This window comes from Jaculus jaculus, chromosome 10 (assembly GCF_020740685.1).
Source record: "Jaculus jaculus isolate mJacJac1 chromosome 10, mJacJac1.mat.Y.cur, whole genome shotgun sequence".
Lineage (NCBI taxonomy): Eukaryota > Metazoa > Chordata > Mammalia > Rodentia > Dipodidae > Jaculus > Jaculus jaculus.
In genome coordinates this window covers 6,898,519-6,910,904 of record NC_059111.1, presented here as the reverse complement: position 1 = coordinate 6,910,904, position 12,386 = coordinate 6,898,519, and the positions used below count along the sequence as shown (strand labels likewise).

General features: G+C 45.9%; 1 protein-coding gene across 3 annotated transcripts in view; it reads left to right on the top strand.

Moving 5' to 3' along the window:
- The first annotated feature begins 1,110 nt into the window (after positions 1-1,110).
- Positions 1,111-12,386, top strand: part of Bnip2 (BCL2 interacting protein 2) — a 28,496-nt gene continuing 17,220 nt past the window's right edge. For 2 of the 3 annotated variants that reach the window (XM_045160217.1, XM_045160215.1), the window contains exons 1-2: positions 1,111-1,238; positions 11,197-11,303. In XM_045160217.1, coding sequence (XP_045016152.1) covers positions 11,254-11,303 — 50 coding nt within the window. In that variant the 5' untranslated portion in view covers positions 1,111-1,238; positions 11,197-11,253. Of the gene's footprint in view, positions 1,239-1,526; positions 1,679-11,196; positions 11,304-12,386 lie in introns of those variants that run through there. The other variant, XM_045160216.1, reaches the window with a different exon arrangement.

The window sequence follows — 12,386 nt, the reverse complement described above, 5'->3', positions numbered from 1 at the left end:
GCTGGGCGAGGCGGCGCACGCCTTTAATCCCAGCACTCGGGAGGCAGAGGTAGGAGGATTGCCATGAGTTCCAGGCTACCCTGAGACTACATAGTGAATTCCAGGACAGCCTGAGCTACAGCGAGACCCTACCTCAAAAAACAAAACAAAAAAGCTGTTATTGGTCCACGGAGAGAAAAGTTCTAAAACACATTTGTTTGTTTTCAAGACTGGGTCTCACTTTAGCCCAGGCTGGCCTTGAACTCACAGCATTCCTCCTACCTCAGCCTCCGGAGTGCTGGGAGTTAAAGTGTGTGCCACCACACCCCGCTGAAATTGAGAGGTTTTGAGGCATTGCTACAACAGGTAATTGTAGGGCTACTGACTGTAATAATAAAATGTTCTCAGTTGGTCTTTGTATTTATTTTTCATTTCTCTATTTTATTACATCAGTGTATGATCCATAAATTACTGGAACCTAGGAAATAAAATAAAAAGCTAAGTGCACCCAGCACCATTGCTTAAGAATAAAGTTATTCATACTGGAGAATTTTACCAAACCAGGGGTTCTTCTAGGGTCCAGCTTGTCCTAATGAGCCGTTGGAGACTTCTGCCCTCGTCCCAATCATACAGTTACTGTAATAATGAATAAAGAGAGCCAGAAAAACCTTTAATCTCAACACTCTGGAGGAAGAGGCAGGAGAGGATCGCCCTGAGTTCGAGGCCACCCTGAGACTACAGGTGACTTCCAGGTCAGCCTGGGCTACAGCAAAACCCAACCGCGAAGAAAAAGCTCTGATGGCGTTTCCAGAGAGCCGGCTGATGTCCCATCAGAGAGGAAAGGGAGGAATCCGCCCGAGAGCCTGCAAGAAACCACTGATCCACCCAACACCCGGCCCTGGAAGAGGGTGGAATAGCCGGCTGCTAAGCGTGCGCATGCGCGGGCCAGCGCCGGCCGCGAGGGCCGCTGGGAGTTCGCAGACGCCACGCCCCCTGCTTCCGGCCGCTGCGCCCAGCCGGAGTAGGCCGGGAAGGTGTTCACTTCCGCCGGGGCTGCTCACTGCATCCGGGTCACCACTGCTTTACAGCTGCTGCTGCCGCCGCCGCCGCCGCCGCCGGGAAGGGGGAAACAGCGATCCGGGCTCACCGGCCGAGGGGAGCGGGCTCCGCTCGGCGCTGCGTTCTGCGACCTGGCCGTCAGCCCCACGTCGCCGGCCTGGAGGGGCGCCGAGGACGAGGGAGCCCAGGCTTCCTCCGGGGTGAGTGCGGCCTTGGGGCGGGGGTGGGGTGGGGACGCCGGGAAACCCGGGCTCGTCGGGGCCGGGACACGCGCCGAGGACCCTGATTGCCGATGCGCTTCGCGGATCCCCGGCCCGGGCCGCACCCCGAGGGCGGCTGCCCGGCTCCCTCTTGGTCCTCTTCCGCTCGTGCTGCCCGGTGGACGGAACCTCGCCTCTTCCCGGCTCCCCCCACAAGCCCGTCCGGCTGCTCCGCTTGGGTGCGGAGACCCGTCCCGGTGGTTCCGTCGTGACGGCGCTGCTCGGGCGGAACAAAGAACCCCGGGCCTGAGGTGTGTCTGGCAGCCTCGGGCGGGGCGGGGAGAGGCCCAGAAGGCAGAAGTCTTCGGGGCTCGCGCAGATCTTCGTGGAGGGTGTGTGTGCCCGGGAAGCCGAGTCCCCCCGGCCGCAAAAAGAAACAGGTTTGCATTTCCTGTGCGCACATGGGAGGGTGACAATCACTCCGTGTGACAAACAGAAATTGACTTGGGTCTTTAATGAAGCTACTTCCCTCTCTTTGTCCTGGGAGCTCTTTGAGGGCACAGCCTCATCAAGGGTTTTTGTTGTTGTTGTGATTGTTGTTTTGTATTGTTTTCTGTTTGGTTTTGGAGATAGGTTCTCGCTTTAGCCCTGCAAGTCGCTATGTTCTCTCAGGGCGGCCTCGAACTCTGGGCGATCCTCCTACTTCTGCCTCCGGACTGCCTTCAAAACAAGTATATTTATTTATTTGCAAGCAGAGAGACAGGGAGAACGTGCGTGACATTACCTTTAGCCACTGTACAGGAACTCCAGACGCATGCCCCACTTTGTGCGTCTGGCTTTACGTGGGTACTGGAGAGTGGAACTTCGGTTGTTAGGTTTCTTTCAGTCAGGCGCCTTAACCACGGAGTGCTCTCTCTAGCCCATCAAGGCACTTTTCTTCTAATGCAGTGCCTCCCATTTAGTTGCTTTGAATAAGGTGTGGATTGTTTCTTAGTGTCACTTTTATTTTATTCAGCCTCAGTTAAGAAATTTTTGAAAAAATATTATTTATTTATTTTAGAGAGAAAGAGCTCATCAGGGCCCCTAATCACTGCAAACAAACTCCAGACGCATGTGTCTGTCACCTTGTACATCTGGCGTTATGTGGGTACTGGGGAATTGAACTATGGTCCTTAGGCTTTGCAGACAAGCTCCCTAACCACAGAGCCATCTTTCCAGCTCATTTTTAAAACTTTTTGTTGTTGTTTATTTGAGAGTGACAGAGAGAGAGGAATGGGAACGCCAGGGCCTCCTGCCACTGTAGACGAACTCCAGGTGTGTGCGCCCCCTTGTGCGTCTCGCTGACGTGAGGAATCGAGCCTGGAACAGGGGTCCTTAGGCTTCACAGGCAAGCGTTTCACTGCTAAGCCATCTCTCCAGCCCTCCAGCTCAGTTTTTAAAGAACTTTTTATTGGCAACAACCTTAAAGACAACATACTGTAATCATGGTACCCTCCCACCACCCTGCCTTTTTAAGTCCCCCTCCACTGAACCCCTTCTCTTGCCAAGTCTTGCTTCTATTTTGATGTCATCATTTTTTCTCCTCCTGTTATGCAGGTCTTGTGTAGGTAGTGTCAGTCACCGCAAGGCTATTTTATGTCTGAAAGTCTGTATTGTAAGCTGTCCTCCTTTCCTTTGGCTTTTCCATTTCTTCCATCACCTCTTCTGCGGTGGCTCCCTAAAGCTTGGTGTGATAGAGATGGCTCATGTAGTTCAGCCTCTCGTTTGAATTGGGTCTTTTCTCTAATGTGTGATTTATCACCCCACTCTAGCTCAGGCTGACTTGGAATTCACTATATAGTCTCAGAATGGCCTTAAACTCTCAACAGTCCTCATACCTTTGCCTTCCCAGTGCTGGGATTAAGGGCATGCCCACCACACCTGGCTTTTTCTGTTTTTTTTTTTTTTAATATATTTATTTATTTGTTTGTGTGAGAGAGAGAGAATGAATGGGAGTGCCAGGGCCTGTAGCCACTGCATATGAACACCAGATGTATTGTTGTGCATCTGGCTGACATGGGTCTTGGGGAATCATACCTCACTCCTTTGGCTTTGCAGGCAAACACTAACTGCAAACCATCTCTCCAGCCTTTTTGATTTTTTTTGTTTTTTTGTTTTTCGAGGTAGGGTCTCACTCTAGCTCATATTAACCTGGAATTCACTATGGAGTCTCAGGATGGCCTCAAACTCACAGCAATCCTCCTACCTCTGCCTCCCGAGTGCTGGGATTAAAGGCGTGCACCACCACACCCAGCCCCTTTTGATGTTTTATAAGAACTTCTGCAATTTGTGAATGGTTGTTTCTTTAAAGTTACAGTTACTTGGAGTTCACAAGGTTCATCATCTTGTACATTTTCTCTATGGTTTTTGTCATTCTTTTTTTTTTTCTACACTTGATTGCAAGTCTTCCTAACCTGTTGCAGGGTACCCTGGTAGCAATGGGCTTGGACAGCGATTGCGCCAGCCTCGGTTTTGTGTGCATAAAGCTGCAACTCTGTCATCAGTCAGTACTGTTCTGGTCTCTAACTGAACTTCACCAAAACTGGCATTACAGGCTTAATTGGTTATAAAGTCAACTGGGGGCAGTGTACTGTACTGGAAACAGTTCTGATCTCGAAATGGGAACCAGGATATGATGTCATTTGCCTCACAAATTTGTTGGTTAAAACAGTACTAATGAATACAAAAAATGGCAAGTAAGGGGCTGAAGAAATGATTCAGCAGTTAAGGCACTTGCCTGCAGGACCTAATGACCCAGGTTTGATTCCCCAGTGCACAAAGTGGAGCATGCATTGAGTTTGTTTGTATTGGTAAGAGGCACTAGTGTGCCCATTCTCTCCCACTTCTTTCTCTGCTTGCAAATAAATAAAAATATATTTTTGAAAAATAGTAAATATGAAGCACACTCTGAAGTCTGTTCATTTTCTGTGGAGTAATAGAGATGAGAGCGCCTCAGAAAATATATCCATTTCCATCGGGCGTGGTGGCGCATGCCTTTAATCCCAGCACTCAGGAGGCAGAGGTCGGAGGATCATCGCTGTGAGTTCAAGGCCACCCTGAGAGGACAGAGTGAATTCCAGGTCAGCCTGGACTAGTGTGAGACCCTACCTCCAAAAACCAAATATATATATGTTTGTGTGTGTGTGTCCATTTCCAATAAATTAATTTTGGCTGACAGCAGATGGGAAGGTCTCTTGTTAATGTTACATCTCAATGAAGTAAGACAGCAGTATTACCTTTGTGGCTTTACATTATAACTAATATTTACAACTCCACCACAGGCCATCAGAGGTCAGGAGTCAGGGTTTCATCTTCAGTTCTATCAGAGCACCTGCGGTACGCTCTGCTTATTGGCCATTTAATGTACATTTTATAGGTGACACATCCTGTGCTGTACTTTCAAAGTTATAAGAAAGGTAGAATAAGAAAAATAAAGGGCTGGCGAGATGGCTTTAGCGGTTAAGGCACTTGCCTGCAAAGCCAAAGGACCTCGGTTCCATTCCCCAGTACCCACATAAGCCAGATGCACAATGTGGCACAAGCATCTGGAGTTCATTTGCAGTGGCTGAAAGCCCTGGCACACCCATTCTCCCCTCCCCCTCTCCTTCTCTCATTCTGTCTTGTTCTCTCATTCTGCCTCTTTCCCTCTCTCAAATAAATAAAAATAAAATATTTTTTAAAAAGAAAGAAAGATCAGCACCATTCTAGATTTTTTGTTAAAAATTTGTGGGCTGGGGAGATGGCTTAGCGGTTAAGCGCTTGCCTGTGAAGCCTAAGGACCCCGGTTCGAGGCTCGGTTCCCCAGGTCCCACGTTAGCCAGATGCACAAGGGGACGCACGCGTCTGGAGTTCGTTTGCAGAGGCTGGAAGCCCTGGCGCGCCCATTCTCTCTCCCTTCTTCTATCTGTCTTTCTCTCTGTGTCTGTCGCTCTCAAATAAATAAATAAATAAATAATTTTAAAAGAAAATTTGTGTTCTCGCCAGGTGTGGTGGCGTACGCCTTTAATCCCAGCACTTGGGAGGCAGAGGTAGGTGGATTGGCATGAGTTCAAGGCCACTCTTGAGAATACATAGTGAATTCCAGGTCAGCCTGGACTAGAGTGAAAACCCTACCTCAAAAAACCAAAAAAAAAAAAAAAAAAGGATTGTGTTAATTTTTCTAATGAAGCCTCTGGTTTCTTCTCCCCCACCCCGTCTTTAGTATGTGTGATTGTGTGTGTTTTATAGGGCATGGGCCCATGACCCCATGACCCCATGGTACACCTATGGAGGTCAGAGAGCGACCTCAGCATCCTCCTACCTTCTTTTGAGACAGGGTTTCTTGCAGGTGTTACTTGGAAGCTTCCAGATTCTCTTAGCTCCACCTCCCATTACTGTAGGCACATTACATGCTGGTGTGCCACTTGGCATCCAGTTTCATGTGGGTGCTAAGGAGGATCAGGTAGGCAGGCCTGGCAGCAAGCACATTAGACTACTGAGCCATCTCCCCAACCAGTTTCCTTCTCTGTCTGGACATCTGCTCTCCCAGGGCAATCTGAAAGGTTTCCTGGGGAGATTTGGTGTTTGTAGGAGGGTGAAGATCGTCAAGCAGATCTGAAGTTAATTAGGTCAGGGCTTCTTCTACCTTCAGTGATGGTCGTGACAGGGACATGACAGGCAGTTCCAAATGTCATCTTAAGATGCAGTGTTGTTTCCGTTGCGAAGCTGCTTGTGGAAATTCGTTTCTTCATCCTGGTCAGAGTTCCCCCACACCACCTCTCTGAAGTTGGACAGGGAGGAAACCCGTCATCTTTGATTTTTAACCTGGCCGAAGGTCTGTGCTGCTCTGATTTCATCATAAGGCCACAGACAACTGAAGTGAGGACGTGCCATCACCCCCAGGCTGCAGAGGAATCGGACCATTTCTGTTGTGCTGGTTATTTTAACAAGTAGCACGTTGTACTTTCCTCTTCTAAGTTTTACAAAGATCTAAAAGCAAACAGTGGGAAGCACTGGTTACTTGTGAGTCAGCAGTAGCCTGATTTCCTTCAAAGTACCATGCTTATTTTAGCTCCTTTCTTGTTTGTTTCCTGTTCTTTCAGCTGGGTGGTGATAAAGTGCTTCCAAGAACAGAACTTTCAAGGGTTTAAATTGTTTTTTATCCAACTAGTTACTGTGCCTCCAAAGGCCTAATGAAAAGGTAGGGTTGATCTGTGTTTAGCTCCCTTCCTTTCTTACCTACTTTATCATCCCCCAGATTCAGTATCCATGACAGTATGTTGAGCTGTGTGAACACCTCAGGGTCTGATACATTAAAGTCAAAGCTAAGAGTAGTAAGTAGGCCCAGAGAGCTGAAAGACTTGGGCTGGGAGGGGCTGTTGTGTTGTGTTGTTTTCTTTTTTACTTGGAAATAAACTTGATACCTCCTGAATGCTAGGCATTACTAATGAGCTATGTACTCAACCCTGTTTTTATTTTTTTTTAGTATTTTTTTTTTTGATGGAGAGAGAGAATGGGTGCACCAAGACCTCCAGCCACTGCAAACGAACTCCAGATGTGTGTACCCCCTTGTGCATCTGGCTTATGTGGTTCCTGGGGAACCAAACCTGGGTCCCTTGGCTTTGCAGACAAGCACCTTAACCACTAAACCATCTCTCCAGCCCCCTGTTTTTATTTTTTATTTTGAGACAATGTCTCACATATTTTCCCAGCTAGCCTGGAACACACTCTGTAGCCCAGGCAGGCCATGAACTTAAATTCTCCTGCCTCCGTTTCCAGAGTAGCTGGATGATTACCGACCTATACCACCAGGCCCAGCTGGCTTTCTTTGTATAAGATGCTTCTTGCCAGGCCTGGTGGCACACACCTGTAATCCTAGCACTTGGAAGGCAAAGGTAGAAGGATAGACATGAGTGTGAGACCATGAGACTACATAGTGAACTCCTGGTCAGCCTATGGCAGGTTTGAGCCACCATGCTAGGCTTACTTAAAGGAGCGATTTTCAAACACTTAGTATCAAGTGGTAAAGGCATGGTTTGTCTTCTAGAAATTCACAAGAAAAAATATCTTGTCTTACTAATAGAATAAAAGTTTACAATTTTATATTGCTTATCCATTGAGTCTCTCAAGAATTTTTATTGCATGTTTTAGGGATAAAGCATAACAGAACTCTATAAAGTTTAGTGGACAATATAAATCTGAAGGGTCGGGCTGGAGAGATGGCTCAACAGTTCAAGGCACTTGCTTTCAAAGCATAACAAACAGCTTGAGTTCACTTCCCCAATACCCATGTAACGCCAGTGGCACATGCATCTGGAGTTTGTTTACAGTGGCAGGAGGCCCTGGCAAGCCCATTCTCTCCCTCTCTATCTGTTCTGTCTGTTTCTTTCTCAAATAACTAAGTCATCAGTCAGTCTGGGCAGGGTGTGGTGGTATGGGACTTTAATCTTAGCACTCAGAAAGCAGAGGTAGGAGGATCACTATGAGTTCAAGGCCAGCCTAGGACTACAGAGTGAGTTCCAGGTCAGCCCAAGCTAGAGTGAGACCCTACCTTGAAAAGACCAAACTAACTAAATAAATAAGTCTGAAGGGTTGAGCACAGCTTTACCTAACACTGGTGTAGCTTACAGTTAAATGTTACTCATTCACTGGCACAGGCCTGTAATGTGCCAAGTGTTGTGCTAGGGGTTGGGAATAACTGGCTCCCAAGTCTCAGGTACTGCTTTTGTTTTTGAAATACTTTTCTGAGGGATGTATGGGAAGAAGATATGCAGAGCACCCTGGTTTTCCCACCCCCAGTAGCCAGTAAAAAAGTGTGACGGGGCTTGGAGAGGTAGCTGTGTGGGTAAAGTGCTTGTCACGCAAGCATGAGGCCCTGAGTTTGGATCCCCAACCCACATAAAAGCCTGGTAAAATGGGGTGCATGCCTGTAATCCTAGCACTGGGGAGGCAGAGACAAGAGGATCCTTGAGGTTGTTGGCCAGCCAATCTATTGAAATTGTTGAGTTCTAGGTTCAGTGAGACACCCTGCCTCAGAAAACTAAGGTGGCAAATGATAGATGACACCCCACTTGGGCAACCAGTTCCCCCCCCCCCACACACACACACACAAAGGTGAAACAAGATGATGAGAACCTTCAGGTCATTTTTTAATTTCCATTTTCCTCTCTTCAAGGATAGGGGTTATTGTCAGAGCAGTGTAAAGTGAGTATTGAAGATACGTGTTGAAATATAAATTATATATTAGGAACAGAAACTGCTAAATAAGACGTTACTGTATTTTAAGGGTTCTTCATTAATTTCATAAAATTACTCAGCTCAGTATGTTCTCAAAGAATGAAAGTGCCTCAGGAGGCAGAGGTAGGAGGATTGCCATGAGTTCAAGGCCACCCTGAGATGACAGAGTAAATTCCAGGTCAGCCTGGACCAGAGTGAGACCCTACCTCGAAAAAAAAAGAATGAAAGTGCCTCATATACATAAATGGATTTTTTTCCTAGCAAATGCTTTGGTGTCAAAAAGTCAGCATCTGCCTTTGTTTTCTAAGCTAATGACTAGATTTTCAAAATCATAAACCTTGTGAGAATGCTTGAAGTCTTCCTGAGGGTAAGTCAGCATTTACACTGGGAGGTTTCCTTAGAGATACAAATTTAGTTTACTGTATGAAATCTAACACTTAAAGAAATTCCATTGTAATTTTATTTTAGAAGACCAGCTAATATGAATGTAATCATTTATTTAACACGTGTTTGTTAAAGTTATAAATACATAGTTTTTTTTGTTAAATTCTTGAATTTTTGAGGTAGGGTCTCACTATGTAGTTGCAGGCTGCCCTTGAACTCATGGCAATACCTCCTACCTCTGCCTCCCACTAAAGGTGTATGCCACCATGCCTGCCTAAACACATAGTTGTTGTTGTTGTTGTTTTTTAAATCAGGTAGTGTAGAAGGACACACTATTGAAAACTGTATGGATGTTCTGGGGAGATGGCTCAGCAGTTAAAGGCACTCCTTGCAAGGTCTGGTGACCTGGGTTCGATTCCCTAGTACCCGTGTAAAGCCAGATACACAAAATGGGGCATGTGTCAGGAATTTGCAGCAACAAGAGACCCAGTATTCCCATATTCATTCTCATTCATAGTCTCTCCCTCCCTGTCTCTCAAATAAATAAATAAGTAATAAGTAAATATTTTGAAAATGAAAGCTGTATGATTTTCTGTCACGTGAGTCATTCTCCCCACTATCCTCTTTCCTGTTCTCTGTGTCAGCCACTAGTGACTTTGTTTTCACTGCTTGCAGTCATGCTCTGTGGCTCTTAACAAATGTCTGAAGCACTAGTCATGGTAGTGACTCCTCCGCCGCCGCCGAGAGAGAGAGAGGGGGGGGGGGGGACGACTGGCGTCCTGTAATAGAACTCCATATACATGTATCACCTTATACATGTGGCTTACGTGGGATCTGAGGAGTCAAACATTGGTCCTTAGACTTTGCAGGGTTGCACCTTAACCGCTAAGCCATCTCTCCAGCCCTACTGCTGTTTTTAAATAACTTCATCTGTTGATTTGCTCAACCATAAATGAACTCAATCTCATCCGTGCCTCATGCCTCGTATAGCTGTCACTGTCTTCCTGATCCTCTTGACCAGTTGGTCTTGGTGACTGCCTGGAGACCTTACTGAACTCCTACTTGGTCTTCTGTCAGGCGGAAGGGTTAGGGCAGACATGTCGCTTTGTAAACTGAGGATAGCGGCATTCGAGCACTTCTGAATTCAGATTTGGATATAGATCATAAAATTGCGCATACAAACAGCACAAATCCTTCACTGGACAACTTTGTGACTGCAAGTGGTGGCGTCAGAGCTAGAGAACTGTAAATGATACATAACCACTTGGCTCTGGTGAATCATGAGTATAAATGTTATTTAAGCAAGACGTGGTGGCGCACACCTTTAATCCCAGCACACGGGAGGCAGAGGTAAGAGGACCACCATGAGTTAGAGGCCACCCTGAGACTACATAGGGAATTCAGCCTGGGCTAGAGTAAGACCCTACCTCAACCCCCCCCCCAAAAAATGTTATTTACTACTGCAGTTGCTAGACTCAGTCTATCCAGTGGACAGGAAACTTAATTGTTTTTTTTTTTATAAGCAAGGTCTAACTATAGTCCAAGCTGGCCTCAAACTCAGGACAATTTTTCTATCATCTGAGTGCTGAGATTAAAGGTGTGTGCCACTATACCCAACTTTTTCATTTAAAAAAATTAACTTAAATCTATGGAATTTTTTTGAGATGACTCTCTGTGTAACTCAGGCTGACCTAAAACTTGCTTCTTTCTCTCACCTCACCTCAAAATTTTTAAATATAATTCATAATGTAAAATACATAAAAAATGATAACCAGACTCAATTTGCATATAAGTAACTGGAAACAAATGTTTTTACCTAACAAATGATATGTATTTACAATCTATTCCTTCACACTATTTTTTTCTTTAAATGTTTTATTATTTATTTATTTGACAGAGAAAGAGGGAGAGAGAGAAAGAGTGCACCAGGAACTCCAGACATGTGCGCCCCCTTGTGCATCTGGCTAACGTGGGTCCTTAGGAATTGAACCTGGGTCCTTTGGCTTTGCAGGCAAACACCTTAACCGCTAAGCCATCCTTCCAGCCCTACACTCTTTAAGTTTTTTAAAAGAAAAGTTTCATCCTGGTGATGGTTCTCATAACCAGACCACCGAACTCAAAGCTCTGTGATTGGGAGAGCAGCTGTGGGGGCTAAGGTCTAAGCACTCAGGTTCATGCACATTTTCAGCATATGTAAGTACAGAGATGGCTCATCTGTGAGAGGCACTTGCAAACCATACTAGGCCAAGTTTGATTCCCCAGAGCCCATATAAAATGTACAGTGAAAATGGAGCAATTACCAATTTCTGTCTCCTCACAGGACATTGGCTGCCTGGATGACCGGGAGCTGGAAGCTGACCTTGAATCCAGGCTGAGGATGGAAGGGGTCGAGCTGAAAGAAGAATGGCAAGATGAGGACTTCCCCATGTGAGCAGCCCTCTCCTGTGAAAACAAAACGTCACTGAGTGCTGGGCGCCTTTGTGTGCATGTGTGTGTATTTGTGTGGATACGAAAGGCAAAGGCCATGGATGTCTTCTCCAGTCACTCCCTACCTTATTTCTCGAGGCAAGGGTACCACAGTGAACCTGGAGCTCACTGATGGCTTGACTAGCCAGCAAGTCTCATGATTCTCCCCACGCTGACATTACAAGTGCAGCCACGATGAGGGTGAGGCTTTACACGGGTGCTGGGCATCAGTCTAGAATTGCTAGAATTGCATGGCAAGTACTGTGTTCACTGAAGCCATTTGCCCCAACCCCCTGGAGTGTTTTTTCATTTATTTTTATTTATGAGAGAGGTATGCCAGGGCCTCTAGCCACTGTAAACGAATTCCAGACATATTTACCACCTTGTGCATCTGGTTTATGTGCATTCTGGGGAATTGAACTGGGGTCCTTAAGCTTTGCAGGCAAGTGCCTTAGCCACTAAGCCATTCCCCAGCCCTTTTTTTTGAGGTGTTTTTAAAAAAATGTTACATGGTGATCATTTGTTACTAGAAATGAAAGTTATTTTCTAAGAGAGTGGTTCTTCCATATCTTACTTTCCAACTAAATAAATATGTAATTGTTAATTTTTCATGTTTGTTTTAGTCATTTAACTTTCAGTTTTCTATTAAAATGTTGTGTGTGTGTGTGTGTGTGTGTGTGTGTGTGTGTGTGTACACATGTTCATATGTGTATGTGCATGTATGTGGAGGCCAGAAAACAACCTTGAGTGTTAATCCTCACAAACACCATCCTCCCTTTGTTTGTTTGGTTGTGTTTTTTTTGAGGTAGGGTCTCACTCTATCCCAGGCTGACCTGAAATTTACTATGTAGTCTCAGGGTGGCCTCGAACTCATGGCGATCTTCTTACAAATGCCTCCCGAGTGCTGAGATTAAAGGTGTGCACCACCATGCCCAGCTCCATCTACCTTTTTTGAGATAAGGTCTCTTATTGGCCCGAAGCTCACCAATACTGTGTTATTTTTCAAAATAGGGTCTCAGGTTCTTAGGAGAAGGTGCTACTTGG